The 20,546-nt window shown below is 42.8% G+C and overlaps 2 protein-coding genes across 2 annotated transcripts; one reads left to right on the forward strand and one right to left on the reverse strand.

Annotated features, from left to right (window-relative positions):
- Window positions 1-282: 282 nt before the first annotated feature.
- Window positions 283-14,908, reverse strand: LOC101471878 (excitatory amino acid transporter 1-like). The gene is made up of 10 exons (XM_076886217.1): window positions 11,324-14,908; window positions 9,914-10,056; window positions 9,701-9,838; window positions 8,607-8,811; window positions 8,483-8,525; window positions 6,513-6,793; window positions 6,174-6,407; window positions 4,615-4,809; window positions 4,409-4,543; window positions 283-1,292 (listed from the first exon to the last, which is right to left on the reverse strand). Exons 2-10 carry the CDS (start codon window positions 10,050-10,052, stop codon window positions 1,082-1,084), a joined length of 1,581 nt encoding a protein of 526 aa, XP_076742332.1. The 5' UTR covers window positions 10,053-10,056; window positions 11,324-14,908; the 3' UTR covers window positions 283-1,081.
- Window positions 14,909-16,460: 1,552 nt separating this feature from the next.
- Window positions 16,461-19,630, forward strand: LOC101471582 (stanniocalcin). The gene is made up of 5 exons (XM_004556143.2): window positions 16,461-16,656; window positions 17,174-17,316; window positions 17,390-17,497; window positions 17,859-17,962; window positions 19,082-19,630. The coding sequence occupies exons 1-5, from the start codon at window positions 16,545-16,547 to the stop codon at window positions 19,377-19,379; spliced, it is 765 nt and encodes a 254-aa protein (XP_004556200.1). The 5' UTR covers window positions 16,461-16,544; the 3' UTR covers window positions 19,380-19,630.
- The last annotated feature ends 916 nt before the right edge of the window (window positions 19,631-20,546 follow it).

The raw sequence follows: 20,546 nt of genomic DNA on the forward strand, positions 1-20,546 counted from the left end.
AGTTAAGAAGCATTTAGCAGAAAGCCAAAAATATGCCACAGATGAAGGTTTGTGAGATGTTTTTATAGTTGTTATAGCTGCCGGCTGCTCGTCCTGATTAGTTACGAGCTTCCTCATGATCGTCAGTTTGTGTCTCCGGTTTGCAAATTGTTCCAAAACCCTCAATGTGCATGACACACTTCATTTGACACGCATGCAAACAAAGCAGCCTTTGTATTTCATACCACACAGATTTCATTATTTCATGTTCCATATTTCAGATGAAAGGACACAGACAGGAAGTGATTTGCTCTGTTTATTTCACTGAAGTCAGAATAAACAAAACACCAATTTACAGCTTTATGATGAAATCATTAACGTTAACACGTTTATGTTTCATGTCTAACGTACATTAGCACTTTATAAAAACCTCAGTGAGTCTTGCTGACTCACACACAGAGTGCAAAGGTTTAGGTGTGTGCATGAGGCGGTATCACTAAGCTATAAAATAATAATAGTAATCACAATATCAGTATGCTAAAGTCAGGAAGATAAAGCAACTCTTTTAGGATTTTAAATTAGGTCAAAATCACCGACTATATGTAAAAGATTGGAACTTCATTCTTGGTAACAACCAACAGGGAGCAACTCTTGTTTCACAGATGTATGTATTGATATGCCCCTCCTCCTCCCTTCACCTTTGACCTCAGTGAATGGTTTATTACCGAGTCGTGTTTAATAAATCGTGAGATTAATGAAGGTCTAGAGTCAAACTAGTGATGACTGTTTCTATCTTTTTATACAGTCTGTGACTGAAACCACAGAGTGTGATTATATTTTTCAGTTTAACAGATGAGCTTTGTCCCCACTTCCTTTTATTGGGGGTCCTTTTATATGGCCGACGCCCAGCCTGTAATTAGAGCAGCAAACACAAGTCGGACACTAGCTAACTATGTGACACACTGATGGATGATGTGGTTTTGGCCTCTGGGATGGACCAGTAAAGGAATGTTAACAAAGCCACGATGTGAAGTCATGACAGTAGATCCGGTCCCCGCTCTGGGAGTCGGGAACCCTACATGCGCACCTGCCGACCTCAGAGCTACATGTTGGATTCGCTGTGGCCGCGTTTGTCATTCTCGAAGTCGCTGTCCTGGGAGATGAGTTTGTAAGGTTTCTTTCTCTCCTTCTCCTCCAGCACTGAGTTTCCCATCTCCACATCTTTGCTGCGGAGCTCGTGTCGGGACAGGAACTCGACAATGCCAGCGCCAATCGAGTCGCCCAGGACATTGGTGGTAGTGCGCAGACGATCCCTATAAGAAACCAGAGGTCAGAGGGCAAAGACACACAAAGGGCGAGCACATGTGCTTTCAGACTGTCCATTCAAAGGAAGAAATCTTTAAAAGATCCACAGAAACACCTTCATTAATCTCCTGATTTATAAAACAATAATTGTGTTCTGGAAGCCTGCTGAAAGCAGAATAAACAGTTTTTATTCTGTGGAAATGGATGCTGCAGAGGTTGTTCCTGTTCGGAAACACTAAGCTTTCTGGAACTTTGTGGATTTAATCTTTATCACAGGTCTACAGTCTGTGAATGAGCTTTCAGAGCGGAGCACGTGAAAGGATTGGCTTACTTTCAAACGTCCTGCACACCTCTCTGAACTTTCTGCTTCCTGCAGGCTTCCATACGCTCTCATTACACAGACGTATGAGTGTCTGAAGCTGCAAACAGCAAAACACGGAGAACACCAGTTGGTCTGAGAGCCAGCTGGTTTTCTGGTTAGGGTATAAAAACAGCAACCACAGACCAAAAAGCTGAACATAGCAGCTGAACAAATCTTAGAAATATGGTATCTAACCAGATTCTTACTCTGGATGGCATTACCTTGGCCTCCAGTAACACTGTGAGGAACCTTGGAGTCATTTTTGACCAGGACATGTCCTTCAATACACGTATTAAACAAATATGTAGAACTGTTTTCTTCCATTTGTGCAATATCTCTAAAATTAGGAATATCCTGTCTCAGAGTGATGCTGAAAAAGTACTTAATGCATTTATCGCATTTATTACTTCTAGGCTGGACTACTGTAATTCGTTATTCGCTCTTCCCTGAAAAGCCTTCAACTAATCCAAAATGCTGCAGCAAGAGTCCTGACAGGGACTAGAAAGAGAGAGCAGATTTCTCCTGTATTGGCTTCACTTAATTAGCTCCCTGTAAAATCTGGAATTTAAAATCCTGCTCCTCACATACAAGGTCTTAAATAATCAGGCCCCATCTTATCTTAATGACCTTGTAGTACCATATCACCCTATTAGAGCACTTCGCTCTCGCACTGCAGGCTTTCTTGTTGTTCCTAGAGTATTTAAAAGTAGAATGGGAGGGAGAGCCTTCAGTTTTCAGGCCCCTCTTCTGTGGAACCAGCTTCTAGTTTGGATTCAGGAGACAGACACTATCTCTACTTTTAAGATTAGGCTTAAAACTTTCACCAGGCTGCTGGGGGATTCCCATGATGCACTGAGTGTTTCTTCTTTACGCATCAAATGTTAATAGACCTTTCTGCATTTAATCATACTTGTTTTTACTCTCTGGCTCTCTTCCACAGCATGTCCTTGTCCTGTCTTCCTCCCCTCACCCCAAACGGTGGTGGCAGATTGCCGCCCCTCCCTGAGCCTGGTTCTGCTGGAAGTTAAAACTTTTCCTTCCCAGTGTCACCAAAGTGCTTGCTCATAGGGGGTCATATGATTGTTGGAGTTTTCTCTGTTTTCTTTGTATTATTGTAAAATATTATACTACTACTAATAACACAATATAAAGTGCCTTGAGGCAACTGTTGTGATTTGGTGCTGTAAAAGTTGAATTAAATTGAATTGAATAGATGGTTGGATGGACAGATGAATGGATGGGCGATAGATATTCGGACTTTGTGGCATAAACCAGGATAACTGAGCAGAGTTGGCATATCAGGCTCTTCACTTCCTTCTGTTCCAGGTGGAAAGTCCTCCTGAAGCATCCTAGTTAGAGCAGAGTTTTTTCTTATTACCCCAGTTAGCTGAGTAATTTCAGGGAAGGGTATTCTAATTGAAACGATTAATTTGGGAAACCTAATTATGTTTCTATGTTAAAACTCACTGCAAAAATATTTAATACAAAAGGGAAGATGTGGAGCGAGACTCATGGGAGCGGGAAAAATGTGTCACTAGGTGGTTGTAGACATGGAGCTGTATTTGACCTTTAAATGAGAGATAATTCATGTACGGGTACTTTACACAACAGCGTTTATACTTGATAAGACTCCTTTCACATTAGCACTGAAAAAGAGTGGTTTCAAAAGCGAAGGTTCTGGAAAGCTACTGATTACAGAGTGGTGAAATAATGTTATTGTTAAGGTAACATCAACACTAACCTCCCTGTGGATCCAATCATCCAGGTACTCAAATCCCACAAAGCTGATCTTGTTCATTAAACAGTTTGTTAAACAGTAGCTTTATTGAATGTATGTGTATGCAATGTTTTCTAATGTCGTCTAGGATGTCTAACTCACATTACTTGATGGATCACTTTGATTTTAAATGGATCACACCAGTGAAACTCGCCTTTCTGTCAGTGTAAGGAGGTTTACCTGCGCGTTTAATGCCTGAAATATTTTAGTATAAGAAAAAGAAGTGTAAGTTTAACAGGATGTCTCAGTTTTTCTGCTTTTCTGCATGATAAATAAAAGTGGCCGTAGAAAATGAAAGAAATATGCCACAATGCAGCTTAAATTGTAAGAACTAAATGGGTAAAACAACAGAGAAGGTTCTGCTAGCTGATTGCCCAGAGTGAGCTGTAGTGATCAAATACAACATTTTTCGTAGTTTCTTTCTTTCCGTCTTTAGTACCATCATAAACACCTTGAGGCAACTGCTGTGATTTTGCATGATATGAATACAATTGAATTGAATATAAATTTGAAATTTCTATCGTAGATGGTGAAAAACAAGATGTTTTCTGATAATGTTTATCTCTTACTTAGATACTTTGGTGTAGTATGAATGGCCATATCAGTAGGAAAGGCTGTGAAACTTGTAAAACATATGAAAATACTGTTAAAAGTCCAAAATCTATGCTTTCCTTCACATTTTCCAAAGCCATCCAGTGGCCTTGTGTTTAAAGGCCTTGGTCTTGGCGAAGCATGTGTAATGGTCCGAGTACAGAGCCCCGTGAAACACCAAGACTCTCTGTTCAAACTGGAATCTGTGGGATAAATCGGAGTCTAACCAGCACAGCGGAGGTCCTTTAAGCACTAAAACAGTGAAGCCACCGGCGATGAAGACAAACACAACAAAGTGCTGATGAAGATCAGCACTTGTGAAGGTCTTGTTGCCTACATTTACATGATGAGTGAGCTGGTCTACCAACAGTGATTACCAACAAGAAGGTACTTACAGGAACCAATCAACTGCAATGATGAGAGTGATGTCATCAGTGGGAAGTCCGACGGAGGTCAGCACAATCACCATGGTAACCAGACCTGCCTGAGGGATGCCGGCAGCACCAATGCTGGCTGCAGTTGCTGTGATACTTTTAGAAGGAGAAAGAGACATAAATCCACAGAGTTTGAGTATGAAGACGCCTGTTAGGACTTTAGTTACCTGATGGTGATAATCTGTCCAAAGTTCATCTCCATGTTGTTGACCTGAGCAATGAAGATGGCTGCCAATGCTTCATACAGTGCGGTTCCGTCCATGTTGATGGTGGCGCCCACGGGCAGCACAAAGCGAGTGATCCTCTTATCGATTCTGTTGTTTTCTTCCAGACATTTAAAGGTGACTGGCAGCGTGGCCGAGCTGCATGATAGCAGAGAGGAGGAGGATTTTAAAGCATCCAGAGAAACAGAGAAAAGTGTTTCAGACACACTATTATAGTGCTCAGCACCGAGAGCGGGTTCATTTTTTACGCCTCATTTACAGACATCTCTAGTTGAAACAATAAATGTGGTAAAAATAACGGAACATGTCAACAAGAAGAACAAGATCGTGTTTTAGAAAGAGGTTTTCACAGAACAATAACCAGCTCATATATCTACGACAACAGCTGCAACTACGTACTGCTCCTGGAACTAAACCATTTACTGCAACTACAGCAGCAAAACAACTGCTGACATTACCCAAACCACTGCAACTGAACAGCAACAACACACCCTACAGCATGTAGCATGTCAACTAAACTGAAAACTGCAACCAACCACCTACAACCAGTTAACCAACTATTCAACTAAACCACCTCTGAACAATGACGGCCATACTGAGATAAGTTGCTTTGGATATGCTACTGTCAGCTGCTGTTAGCTTCTGTTAACTGCTTTTAGCTGCTGTTAGTGAAACAGATTTTGCAGTAGATTTAAACTTATTGCACGCTGAGCACATTAGAAGGAAAGTGTCATTTTTAGTACATCTGATCCTAACATTAGCTAGCTTGATGTTAGAAGCAGCTGTTTTTGTTTAGCTGACTCATTTTCAGCTGTCTGGAGATGGAAGGATCATATATCTAATAACCACATCCACAAAAACGGGAGATGTCCTTCCACAGCTTCCACAAACCGGTGCCCGCTCCTACGTAACAGATGAATCTTAAGTTTATGAGAACAGATCACTTTGTCAGAAAATCTAATTACGGACTAATCAGTGCATATTTATGAGTATAGTATACTTTTTTTGTAAGTAACCTCAAACATGAACAAACCTTGACAAAGTTAAAGCCTGAAAACTAAATGGTGAGATGGAAGACATTTATTTGGATCTTTGAGGGCCCTCAGATATGAATTAATGTGTGATTGACAGAAATTATTTAAGATGAGTTTCACCCAAACGATCCAGTGTACATGTACCTGAAGTCCATATAAACTGGACCATCTTAGTTGTAGTTTTTTAAGTTTCAGCCACATTTGGCTCACTCATTAGACAACGAAACCAACCAACGCAACTTACATCAACCATTACATCTACAGCTACAACTACAGCTGTTTACAACAATGACTGCAACTAGAATGCACCAGTTAAGGTCAAATATTTCTGTCTTTTGAGTAACTTGGCTCATCTTCTCTGGCAAAAGTATATTTAATGAACAAAAAGAAAATTGGTGTGTTTTGGTGTTTCTGTCAATAGAAAACACCAAAACTTCCATTTGTTGAAGTTTGGTAGAAGTTGCTCACCTGGAGGAGGTCCCCAGAGCCGTTACCAAAGCTTGCAGGAGCCCTGCGATGAAGATGAAGGGGTTCTGGCGAGTAATGACAAAATAAAGAGTGGGCAGAATAAGAACAGCATGGATCATCAAGCCGATGATGACCGTGATGGTATACATGCCCAGCTGGCCACCCATCTGGGTCAGATCGTCCATCTCCACAATCTTTCCTGCAATCAGGAACAAGATGCCAATGGGGGCATACCTGAGAAGAAGTGAAGAGTGGTGCGTTACTGCAGATAACTTTCATGGTGGACAGGGAACTGCTTTTTATTCAAAACATTTCCCAGTGAAATCTCAGATGTTTTACCACATAATGATGGCGACCAGGCGCATGATGGCTTCGTTCAGGCTGTCAAAAAAATCCCGCAGGAGCTGGCCCTGCTCTTTCATGTTGCCAATGATTAGACCAAAGCACATGGAGAAGACCACCAGCCCGAGAGCATTGACCCCGTTCACTTGACCTGGCACCGGGATAACTTCCTCTCTTGTGATCTCCATGGTCTCCTGGGTGCCGTTGGTTGAGTTAAAGAGGGTGTCATTCACAGTCACCGTCACATGAACTGTTCGTTTTCCATATTTGGTTTTGAACTGGAGAATGGGAGAATTAAAGGAATAAGGTTAGACGAGCGGAACAGTTCAGCACGCAACAAATCAGAGAGTTTAGATGTAAATGGCTTAAAAGTGTTTATATTGTTTTAAAAATAGGCGCAGTAATATTACTCTGACGTTGTCTCGTCCACCATCATTTAGTAACCAAAAACGATGCATTTTATTTCTTCTTTGCGAATATTTGATCAATATTTATTGAGAAACCATTTGAACTGATTGCTATTCTCTGTCTAAACAGCATCAACATCAGCCTGTCTACAGCTCAGACTTAGCCATCAAATCATGACCGTTTTTTCCAGGAGACCAGGAGATAACGTTATTCAGGAAGTATTACTAGAAGAGAAAAAAAAATCAGTAAGATTTATAATTTCTATTCAAAGTCCTTCTTCACCATCACAAGTAAACCCTCTGGGGTTTGAGTTTGGTTAATGTGCACCCGTGTTTAGAGAGTTTTAATTTTTAGAGGGAAAAATCTGCCCCTAACTGCTTTTTTATCTCATATCAGGATTAAAAATGGACTCCAGTTTGAGTGTCCCTGTTAAGCATTAATTTCTCATCAGGTTCCTCTTCCGAGTGAGCGTGGTTTGGTTCTGATCTACTGATAATCAAGACCAGCTCTTATACAAAAACCTCTCCACCGTCAACATCTGCACAACTTTTATTTAGAAACTTTTTGCAACCAGAAGTTGTCTCTCTCTGTAAAATCAATGAATCTCGGAGTCTCTCACTGATGGATCATTAAAACATGATTGTACACGCGTGTCTTCAACCCCGCTGCTTCAGCAGCAGCAAAACATGCCAGGTTACAAAAATCGAGGGGTGCACGACCTGCAGAAACAACAGTAAACCAGCAGCTTCATCAGTGGATATGAGGCCACTTTTGTCGTACGGCGCCATTAGCCAGTGTGAGAGTGGTGAAGAAGAGCAAGAAGAGTTCTTTAACTTTTCTCATGAATGTAAATGTCAATTATTTAAATGAAACTTTTTAAACAAAGCTAAGTGTTTTTTGGACTGCTGGTAAAGTCATCTTCAGTGCTTTCACTTAAAAGTGTACGTCACTTTAATGTTCAGGCTGGATCTGACTGCAGTGCATACCAGCTCAGCCTGATGGCACGGTCAGGGAGGCTGTATAAAGTGAGACATTCATGTGAATGGACCTGAAATCACAGCACAGCCATCGTCTCACTTCTGTGTCTGCTGATTTTGTCAGATGAAGCTCTGAGTTTGACATGTTTGGAGCTGTTCTGTTGTCTCCTGGAAACCAGTGAGAGGTAAACTTCTGCACCTCAGCATCTCTATGTGAATGAGAGGGTGAAGAAGAGGTGAGAGGTGAAAAGGAGCGAGCTGTGGGTTCATTTCGGGTTCATGCTGAAAGATTCTTGGAGCTGTAATCGTTCAGTGAGCTGGAGTTGGCAGGAAGGAAAATTTCAGACCCAGTGAGAGCTTCAGGGTGACATCAGGTTAAAAAGACTAGTAGCATGTCAAGTTTCATCAGTGCTTAAAGACTGAGCTTTGTTCAGCTGAAATTTCCAAGCACTCTGTACACACCAACATGTAGTTGGAATAAACGATCTATGATCCAGCTGGAGAGATTAACATGCCAACATTTCTGTTCCAGTGATAACAGCTGCAGGAGCTAGTTTACCAGGTATAAAAGATAAAGCTCACCTGTTGCGTGCAGGCTTGGATCAAGTTTGGTGGGAACATATTTCTGAAATGAGAAAACAGGTCATTCTGAGACAGCGTGGACTAACTTCAGTTAAAACTGTGACTGCATCACTGTTGTAGCTACCTGATCAGGTCCAGGAAGGCATCGGCAGGACTGACTTGCTCGATGGTCTGCTGCTTCCCAAACTCATCTTTAGAGCCTTTTCCCGGGTGGATGATGAGCACGATGATGATACCGATGAACACTGCGATAATGGTTGTGGTCATGTAGTAAATCACGGCTCTCATGCCCATCTTTCCTGAGGCTTTGCTGTCCAAAGCTGCCATTCCTGATGGAAAGAGGGCGGGATATGTTTGATCATTAACACAGTTTTTCCAGATCATAGTAGGAATGTTATGAATTAATCGTCTAACAACATATGAGTTTAATGGATGAACATTTGATGGTTTAAAAAACAAATCCTGTCAGAGAAAAACAGGTATTCAGTGAGAGAGGAGAGGGATGACTTATTTTAGTATTAATGGTTAATGGTAATGACTGACTTAGAATTCAGCTACATATTCCAACCCTGGAGGTCGATGCTTGGTTACAGCAGAAAAAAAAGTTCAATTTTGCCTCTTTTGTTAGTGAATCAGTGGGAACCTCTTCATCACCAGACCGGGCTGAAGGCTGACTCTCAGTGAGTATTAGTTTGTAGGGACGACCTCCCTCTGAACCACCTCCATCAGCTCAGCTGGGACACTGCTGATCTTTTCATGGTGTGAAAATTACTACATTTTGTGTCTGTCAGGTTATTACAGCCCAGCATGTACAGTGATTATGTTGTGAAGTCACACAGTAATGCACACCATCCATCAGTGCTTACCTGTAATGTAAAGAGATTTTCACAATCCTCAAAGATTTCTTGAGGTGAAAATGCTAGGAAAATGATTTTAACATAACCCAAACCCCACCTAACCCAGAGGGAGCTTAGTAAAACCAACAAAGCGTTTAGGCCTAATTTAGAGGTAACAGCCAAAGTCCTGACGGTTTGCTGATGATGTTAAGAGGTTTTAAGGAAACAGCTTAATAACAAATCATACCGAGGTTAAAGGTGAACGTAGCTGATGACACTTTACAGCAGTTGTCGCCATCACAGTTACAAACCACTTTTCTGACTGGTTGGTCACCATTTCTTTTCCAAACTTGGAGGATGACCACTGAGCTGTGCACTGTACCTGTTATTAGACTGGAGATCAGCAAAGGCAGGACCAACATCTGCAGCATCCTCATCAGCAGCTCTCCAGGGAAGGAGAAGTACTTCACTTCTCGATAGGTCATTTTGTAGGGGCGCAGCGCGAATCCGAGAACGATTCCTGCAGTCAGAGCACGTTCCTATTAACAACTACAAAACTGAAGAGATGTCTCTGTTTTGCAGCAGGTGTACATACCTACAATAACTGCTCCAACTGTGAAGAGCACAAAGGAGTTCTTCTTCAGGAAGGCCTGGACGTCCTCTTTAGAGATCTCCTCCACTTTTCTCTTGGCCTTCATGGTGCGAATGTGAATGCTTTCCCTGATGCGCTGCATCCTGCTGAAAATATGAAAAATGGAAGCATGATGTCACTAGGTTCGTGAACCTAGATGGTTTCAGAACTCACCAGCACTGAAGCACTGGCTCATTACTGAGGCTTCCGTCAAGGATCCACCTTCTTATATTTTCACCAGGCCTGGATCAACTCCTCAGCCCATACGCTGCTGTGGGTGCCAGTGGTTGTCGAATTTCCTTCACAACTCGTTTCCATGCATTGCGATTGTTGGCGATTGTCCTGGTCTCGTCGAGATTTATTCTGCGATCTCCGATGTCATCTTTGAGCTGTTTTAGCCATGTTTTCTTCTGTGCCGTTCGTTGGATTCTCCACTGTGTTGGTCGTTTTACGCCAGAGGAGTTGGGTACTTGGGTTTGTTTAATATCCAGCCCATTGTATAGAATTATTTCCCTACTTCGAAACAACTAAATATCTTTTAACATAAAAAAAATGCAAGGTCCCAATTAATGTGTGAGATTTCATCTGAGAGGTAACATGATCTAATTTCTAAAACTGTGCCTGTGCCACAGCATGTGGCTGAAACACAAACTGCCCCAACCTGAGACGGGACACCTATGACCTCATAGGTGCTGAGAGGGGAACCCTGTCACATCAAAAGCCTCAATTATACGTCTGTGATCTTGCTTGGGTACGAGTGACGTAAATGTTGTCATCTGATCATGAGTGTGAGGGTCTGTGTGTACTTCCCACTTTGGGACCACAAACTCATCTTTGGAGAATTTACAGTACAATTCATCCCAGGCAATGGACATCAAACATCAGATAAGCGGCACTGAGACTCCAGCTGCCATGTCCGCAGAGTAATCAAGGCAATATTCATCACTGATGATAATCTGAATCCCTAACTGTTCTCCCAAGGCTTCAAAATCAGATGACAGAAAACATAATAACTCTATCAGACATAAAAGACATATTTTTCCTAGACCCAAGTACTTTTTTGCTCCAAAGTTAGGGTGACTTAGCCCTCTGAAGTATTTCTATTACCATTCTGTATTTCATTATCTCTTTCCTCTCTGAGGTCTAAGTTATCGTCAGTAATGACCATCCCCAACCCTAACCCCGGGAGATAATAATGCATCTCGTTTTTAATTACATTTTTGGCAATTAGAGAGCAAACAAATTAATTATTCCAGCTGAAATTGAAAAAGTTTACCATCGCATGAGGAAAGGTTAAGGTAGGGTTACCATCTATGATGGCTTAGATTCAGGCGTTTTAATCCAAATCAGAGATAGATGCTGCTCTTCACCTACCTGTTGGGTGTGGCGTTGGCCCTTCAGACGCTGAGGTTGACCCGGCAGGGAGAGAAAGCAGCAGAGGGACAGAGAGTCTGAGCAATGAAGCTCCTCGGTGTGGGAACCAGAACTCGACTGCAACCAGAAAAGACAGGAGGGGGCATCCAGAGGAGGGGGGCGGGTGAGATAATGATCCTCCCATAATAACACTGTTAGCCCTGTGACACACTTTCAGGTAAAGCCCAGGTGGATGAAAAAGTTTCTGAGAAACATCACAGGATTGTTTCACTGACACATTATCTGCCTTTGAAAGTTCCAGCTCTTCCTCACCTCCAAACGCTCTTCCTCACCTCTTCTGCACTCCTCTCCTTCTTCAGCTTGAAGTGTGACTTTGATGCTCGGTTAGCATCCACATATTTATGTGAAAGGATGCCAATCAAACAATAAGCCGCACCTCCCTCGGGACGTGGTATAGTTTGAGGTTACTCCTTGGAGTAAACGACGCACCACAATTAGCTGAACAAAGTGAAGCTGAGATGAAGAGCGACCTGACTGTATGGAAACATGTTCCTGCGGGGGGATGAGTATAATTAGTGAAGAATACCCCTGAAATCAGGTCGCCTAGCCTCCTACAAACACTGTTCCCCGGTCACTGTGGCAGCAGTGAATGAAGCAGGAACATCGGCCTGTGACAGCTTTACTACACTCGCTACTATTTTTAATACTGCCCTTCGATACCTAAAAACAGGCTGAGCTCAAAGCAGGATCTGACCGACAGAAACAACAGCATCAGCTGATCATCTCAGAGAACCGGCTCTGATCTCTGACACGATGAGGTTGTTAGTGAAGCTGGAGGCGAAGCTTCGGACTGCAGGCTGGGTTTACTTTATGCTGCTCTTGTTTCTCAGACCGAAACTTCTTCATTAAAGCCAGAAACGGTAACATCTTGTGAAAATTGGTTTCATTTTTAGATCGCTGTCAGAAACTCTTCATCCAGTTGTAATGAAACTGGAGTCGTATGGATCCCACAATGTGTGACCTTTGACCTCTACTCTGGCCATGGAACTCACACTAAATATCTTTTTTGAGGTTTGACACACACACACACACACACACACACACACACACCATACTGACAGTTAACCCCGCCTCCCTTCATTGCTGTGATTGGCTGCCCAGTATGCCACCCTGCCCTTAGACTTGGTGTTTCTCAGCTTACGTCACTTCTTCTCGTGCTTTTTAAATGTGTGCAGTAACAAAACGTTGTGCTGTGTTTCTTGTTAGATAAATGTTTTCAGCAGGAAGTGAGTTAAACACCTGAGGATGATGATGTTAGAGTGGGGGGTTGGACACGTTTACCCTTTGATGGTGCTCGGACCTGTGCAGAGGACAGATGAGGCTGCAGGATGTTTCCTTGATACCGAGCTTCATGCTTCATATCATATACTGTGATGAAGATGAGGAGTTCTGTATTCAGCAGGAGCTTCGTCCCTGAACATGATCCTGACCCCGGGTTCACCTGCATCGCTCACACTGCATCAGACAGGAAGCGCTTACACACAGAGCAGCTGCTGCTGTGAGTGAGGCTCAGGTAGAGCGGCTTCATAAGAACCTTTTACTCCTCCTCCTCTTCATCCCTGCCCTGAATGAGAACATCAGACTGTGTACAACACAAGAACAAAGCTTCAGACAGCAGACAGTTCACTCTGACCTCTGACCTTGCTCTCTGTTTCCTGGGAACAGAGTGAGAAAAGAGTGAGCAAAGCCTGAAAATTCACACACCCGAGTTTTTGTTGAACCTCCTGACAAATGAAATATAAACCTTGCACCTGTTTCACATCTATGGGCATTTTTGTACCTTTTTAAAAACTTTCCAGAAAAACTTATTTCAGTTTTTCTGAAAAAGAAATCACACTGCTGATGCGGAAGTCTCTATAACTCCCCCAAACTCTCCAAAGCTCCCATATAAAATATAAATCTCCTGGTGTTCAGGGCCACGCTCAGGTGAGGGGCTGCTCTCAAGTGCTGCCGTTTTTATGGCAGCAGGTTTTCCGTGGGGGGAGTTGATGAAGCATGATGGGTGCAGATGGTTATCAGCACCTTTGACCTCCGTGCTGATGAAGTCAGCAGAGCCGTGCAGGTTCACTGGTTCCTCTGGTCAAGCGTGCCTCCATCTAAACGTGGGAGCTGATAAGACACGTCGATTTTTCCACACCACCCACAAAACGCTGATGAGACAAAGAGCGAGTTTAACTAGATCCAAAAAAGAGAAGCCAAGCACTTCAGACGAACAAGACGAGGAGCAGAGACCTCTGATCACCTGTCCGTGGTTTCTGCTTTTATGGATAATCAAATAATGAAATGAAGGTCTTTGTTTTCACTGGTTCTCACTTTAAAGACATGTTTCATGATTGCTGTGTATAGGTTTTTTTTCCCTTGTGCTTTTCTCGTCTTTAACAAAAGTTTAATTATTGATTACTGAGTGAAACACATCTGACTCTCATTATGATGCATCAATTATCAACCAAGTTAAAATGGTTTCATGAGTTTTTAGATGAGATTCTGACATTTCTGTGGATGGCACACATACCTATATTTAAATAACAGATCTGGCAATACATCACGTTAAACCAGATGTTCTCCCTCTCGCCCTGGTACCGGGGGCATTGGGATTCAAACAATTAAAATGCATTGATACGCTTTTAAGCAGAAAACAGTAAACTTATTTTAAGACAATCATGCAGAAGCTCTCAATGTGGTGGGCCACATTTGGCCTGCAGCCTTCAGTTTGAGACGTGCTGTCAGGTAAGGACCTATAATAACACAGAGAAACCAAGAGCAAGAGCTTGGCGACAGCGGGAAGGAAAAACTCCTTTCAAGCAAGAAGAAACCTCCAGCAGAACCAGGTTCACGAGGGACGGCGACTGGCTGCTGGTGAAAACAATAACATGATTGATTTTATACACAAAACCTGATTAAATATAATTTCCTCATCAACAGCACATTGCTTATTGAAATCTGATTAGATTATCAACAGATCACCATAAAGATACACAAACTTGGGCCCACTTGCTACATTTGCCAAACCTGTCAGGAACCTTGGTGTAACTCTTGACTCAGCTCTGACTAAATCTCTGGTCTGCTCCTGTTTTTATCACCTGAGAAACATTGCTAAGCTGAGTCCATTGTATTAGGCTCAGAATTAGAAATTGTCATTCATGCATTTGTTTCATCTCGTCTGGATTATTGTAATTCTTTGTTTACTTGTTTATGTAAAGCCTCTTTGGAGCATCTGTAAGTTGTTCAGAACGCTGCTGCAAAGCTTCTGACCAAGTCCTCCAAGTACTTCCATGTCACACCCCTACTGATCCAGCTGCACTGGCTCCCTATTAAATTCAGAATCCACTTTAAGGTTTTGACCTTGACTTTCAGGGCTCTGCATGGACAAAAACCAACATATATCAGTGAACTTTTACATCCATACATTCCCAGCAGGTCCCTGAGGTCATGTGATCAGGGCTTGCTGGTTGTCCAACACATGAGGCTGAAAACAAAAGGCGACAAAGCTTTTGGAACTGTGGCCCCCAGACTGTGAAACTCTCTCCCTTTGAGCCTGAGATCTGTGGACTCAGTGGTCGCTTTTAAAAAACAGCTAAAAACTCATCTTTTTAAACTTGCTTTTGGTTGATTTTTATTTTTATGTTTTAGCTTCTGTGAAGCACTTTGTGGTTTTTATCTTGAAAGGTGCTATATAAATTAAATTTTACTTTTTTATTTACTTTACAGCAATCACACACACACAAAGCACGGATCCCATGTACAGGACATGCCGATCCGATCCGGAAACTGGACATCTCACAGATTCCCAAAGTCCAGATTCCATCGCTCTTCAATCAAAATTCACTGAACCAGCAGCAAAAGTAGATCAAAACTACACTACAGGTCAACACCCCCCCACCCCCACCCCTCAAGAAAGCCTAATTTTTACCATTCAGTACTAAAGCAATTTCAAGTTTCACAAATTATGCCAAAATGCAAAACGCTCAGCTGTGTCTAATAAAACCTCTGTCATCATTAATAATAAGTTACCAGTAAAAATCTGTTTAAATAACATAAAGGTTAATAAGTGTCAGGTGAATGATGTCTTTTTTTAAAATAAAGTGCTCATAAATGTTTTCATGTTGTTTTAAACTGAAGGAGAAAACAGAAAGTAGGCTAAGCTTCAGCATCAGGACGACCAGGACGGGACCACCAGACTCCATTCAAAAATCTGCGAAATGTACCTGGACAGACCTGTGAGCAAGTACTAAGTACTTTTACTTTACTCCAGTTCTCGATCCTAGTTTGTGTGTGTCGGTGTGTAAGTGCGTGCTTGTTTGTTTTCTCTCACAGGAAATCTGGAAACGTGACTGGAATTAAACACATCCACTTCCCACGGTAAAGATAACACATCACAGTCACGTCACAGCAGCAGCATAGCGAAACCTTCCGCTTTAATTCCACCGTTAGTGTTAGAGTGAGCGAGGCTGACCTCGTGAATGTGACCTTATCCCGAGTTGATAGGAGACATTAGGCTCGTTTATCCTGATGCTTTTATTCTGATGCGTCACACGTGAGAACGTGTTGACATGTAAACACAGGTGAACCTCCGGATGTTGATCTTCGGTGTTTAGATTCAGGGTTCAGGACTACCACAGGCACAGGCTGTCGCTGACCTGCCGGGAGTCCGTCTGAGTCTCCAATATTGAAATAATATTTATTTAATATTTTTGCAGCATTGAATTAAAAGTATGAATGCAGCAGTGCTGGTGGAGGGTTCGGCTCATTTAACCTTCCACAATGTGAACAGCTGTTCGCTCCGATCAGTTGACCCCATGTTATCATGTTAAAGCTCTGCTGTACCTGACACCATATTCATGTTCAGGTGTGCTGAGGTGACACTTGAGCTCAGGAGAGTTTCTGTCACATTAAATCAAACCTGAAGTCCAAACTTTATGCGCTGAGTTCACTGCTGCTCGGAAATTCCTCCTCTGCGTGTGGAAATAACCAATTAACTCCGCAAGTTCATTACTCCTCAATAAACCATTAACAGCCCCCCCCCCCCCCAACCGAAACCTTCCGCTCTGATTGGTCCGAGCCCCGCTGACTGTGTATAAATGCAGGAGACTCAGCTGGAGACAGCAGACACACAGCACCTCCTCCTCCTGCTGCTTCATCTTTATCCTCAGTGTGAGGCACCATGCTCCGCGGCTCCGCTCTGCTCCTCCTCCTCCTCTGCTCCTCCTCCGCCTTCGAGCCTCTGCCGGAGGAGGCGGCTCCCCGCCGGGCCCGTTTCTCCGCCAACAGCCCGAGTGAGTACTTGTGTTACTGCACTCACAGTAGTCTGCTACAAGTACAAGTACTGCAGTGAACGCATTAATGTTTGGAGTCTGTACCTGATTATTACCGGATCAATAAGCTGATATTTGATCGGTTATTGGCTTTAAATCTTCTAAACACAGCAGCAGGTGTTCTTCATCCTCTCACTTCTGTCTGTCGTTGAAGTATTATTAGCATAAAAACTGTCTTTTAAAAGAAAGCTGAAGTTTGATCAGCGACCATTAATGGACTCATGTATTGTTTTTTGAAGGGGTGGGGGGGTGATCATCTCAGTTCCAGTATGGAGTACTGATAACTTTAGAAAACTTCCTGCCCTCCCTATTTGTAAAAACATAATTTATGCGTCACTTTTTTCTATTCAAATCATATTTTCCTTCCATTTGTTTGCATCATATTCAAGTCACATCTGTCCCATATGCGACTGCTTGATGGGTCAATCATCTGGAAAGCTCTGTGAGTCCAGTGTGAAGCATGTTTGTGTGTTTGCAGCTGATGTGGCCAGATGTTTGAGCGGCGCCGTGACCGTCGGCTGTGGGTTCTTCTCCTGTCTGGAAAACTCCACCTGCGACACCGACGGGATGCACGAGCTCTGCGAGCTGTTCCTGCACACCGCCGCAAGCTTCAACACCGAGGTTAGTGACTTACTGTCCACCTGTCCTCCACCTGTCCTCCACCTGTCGTCTGACCTCAATGTTCTCTCCACAGGGTAAGACGTTCGTCAAGAAGAGTCTGCACTGCATGTCTCAGGGAATTTCGGGCAAAGTCTTCCAGTCCATCCGCCGCTGCAACATCTTCCAGAGGATGATCGCTGAGGTTTGCCAGCTCACAAACTTCTATGCTGCCTTATAAAAATCACTTCAGTTCTTTTTTATTTAGCTTTTGCTCATGAAGTTAAAGCTCCGTATTATATAGATATTAGAAATCCCAAGGAATGTCTCACAGCAGCAGCTGGTGAAGGTGGGGAAGACAAACTCTCCTTTAACTGGAGACAACTCCAGCAGAACCAGGCTAACCTGTTCAGTGTCTCCATCAGTTTATATATGAAAACACCTGTATCACTGTTAGCTTTAACCCCATCCTTTTAGTGTGGTAGCATCCTGTTACCTCTGCAGGTTAGAGGAGAGGAGAAAGTGCTTCTATGATCCTAAGTCAGTGTTTGTCCATCTCATCGAAGGTTCAAGAAGAGTGCTACACCAGCCTGGACATCTGCACTGTGGCTAGGACTAACCCTGACGCCATTGGAGAGGTGGTGCAGGTGCCTACTCATTTTCCCAACAGGTGAGCACCCAGTACACATACAAAATGGTGAGGCAATGCTCGCACCTGCTTTAGAGTGGAGATGCTAAAGCAATAGCACGATAACATACATGGTACCTAATTTAGCTTCTTAGCATGTTTTATAAATCTATAATTATAAAATTGGCCTTAAAGTAAAGTTGCAGCTACACCTAAAAAGTACATGCTACTGCCCCTCAGCTAGTTTCTGGAGGATGGCCAGTTATAAAAGGGGGACATTTAGGGAGGAGTTCTTAGAGAACTTTGGGCTCATACAGTAAATTTCAGTGTGTGGTTTGACAGACATGGTATTCAAGAGTCCCATCTGTCCTCTCACGTGCTGTTGCATGGTACATATTTGCTGCTGACCACTGTTTTTTCATACTGTACATTTTTACTATATAGTTTACTGTGGACACTGTTAAGTGGAGCCTGGAGTAAAACCTTCATGTGATGTTTGTATAGTGGTGGCAATTAAAAATATTGTTGTAAGAACGTAAAAATATCTTAAGAACAAGTTTAAGAGGAATCATTATATTAGCTCCTGTCTCTTTAAGAACTCTTAAAAAAGCCCTTTTTCTTCTGATTGGACACCTTCCGGAAGCCTGCTGAGGGGCGACTCCTGGTGCTTGTGAACTGTATTACTCACTAACAAAGAATTCGTTTTACATTAAAGTTATTTCTCAGTTATAATTTGAGTTTCATCTGGAAATTCCAGAACTTTCTTTTTCTTCTTACAGTTTGTGATATTTGTTCAATTGTGTTATTGAATTAGATTTTTTTTAAAAAAATTAAGAATCGAATGTTCAGACGTATTCTGTGTTGTGTTTTAGTATTATTTAGGTAATGATTTCAGGCTTTCATCTTTGATAGTTTTTGATATATTCATGTTCAAACATGGCCTCAGTCTCAATGTGCAGAAAAAACAGGCCTGAAATGGGTCGACGGACAATTTTTAAGAAATCTTCAGCCGTTAAAAACTTTTTTTGATGTATGAAACTAAACTTTTACACCACTTATTATAAATGTTTAAATTTTGTACTGTAAAATTTTGATGCAAATCTGAAACTGTCAAGCAGAAGGCCAAGGTCTGAGATGAACATGTGTCTGTTTGGCCTGCAGGTACTACAGCACCCTGCTCCAGACGCTGCAGGCCTGCGACGAGCAGACGGTGGTGGCGGTGAGGGCCGGGATCGTGTCCCGGTTGGGCCCCGACATGGAAATCTTCCTCCAGCTCATCCAGAACAAACCCTGCACCGCAGAATCCGGCTCAGCCGCCTACAATAACCCCTCAAGCTGGAGGAACATGCCCGTGTTCAACATCCAGCCGGGCTTCAGAGGCCGAGACCCCACTCACCTGTTCGCCAGGAGGTCCGTAGACAGCCAGGAGGAAGAAGACGGAGTTAAAGCCCACGAGTAGTTGACGCAGCTTGATATAAACACACAGCCAGCCCTGACTACACAAACATCAGTCCAGCCACCGACTGACTATAAAAGCAACTTATTATTATAATGCATATTTATTTTTATTAAGTTAATTTATGCAGGAGGACAAGAGGCCGCGGAGGTGAGGAGATGCTCTCACGCTGGCCGTGGAGCTCATTTACTCCGTGTTGCTCATCTGTGCTGTCTCTGGTTCTGTGTTAGAAATAAACAATGTGATGTGATGGCTTTCGGCTCCTGTCATGTTCTTGTATGAATCCGACTTCCTCTGGGTGGGCGGGGCTTCAGTAGAGTGACAGTGCTGAGCGTGGAGAAACATGAATCGTTCTGGGTCAGTTTGAAACCTTTTATTGACACTGGAATGAGTTCAGGAAGGGCAACAAAAAATAGAACCTCAACTTAAAACAGAGGCCATTGAATAAACTAGAACAAAGCAGAGCTGCAAACCTGAAGCTCAGCTGCCCGACAGTTCAGGAGGAATCGTTATTGAGCTAAGATGATGCCGTTCAAAATCACAAAGCAACAAAGCGTGACACGCAACAGCCGGCCATTTTTATTTATACAGAATGTTTAAAACAACAGAAGCATGTCATGCAGTGCCATTAAAAAGTGTTTATGTTTATTCAGTATTCACATTTAAAGCTATATAGATTCATTCAAGTTGAAATGATTGGTGATACCGGTCCTGTATTTACTGTTTATACGATCATTCTCATGTAAGACCCTGCAATTCACCTTCAAACAGCTTAGAAAGGCCCTGGAGGGATCTGATTGGCTGCAGGGCAGCCAATAGGAAAGTGGAGCAAGCCCAGAGAGCAGGAGGAAAGCAGCACAGCTCACATTCAGATAAAATACAGTAAAATATGTAACATAAGGTCAAATGCGGTGGTATTTTTACTTTTATTTAGTGCTCCTTCACACTCCCAAAGACATCTCTGGTATTAGGAGGGAGCGGACGCGGGATCAGGGTTTTCTGATCAAATGACAACGGCTCAGAGAAAACTGTGAAGCTGCTCCCAAATAGGAAATGACTCACAGAAATGTAGAGACCAGCAATCACAGACAGTCAGTGACGTTCAGCACATACGAGATTAAAAAAAACAACAACTCTGCCAAAGCAAAGTGGGCGGGTCCCAAGAACTCA

Source organism: Maylandia zebra, linkage group LG7 (genome assembly GCF_041146795.1).
Source record: "Maylandia zebra isolate NMK-2024a linkage group LG7, Mzebra_GT3a, whole genome shotgun sequence".
NCBI classification, from domain to species: Eukaryota; Metazoa; Chordata; class Actinopteri; order Cichliformes; family Cichlidae; genus Maylandia; species Maylandia zebra.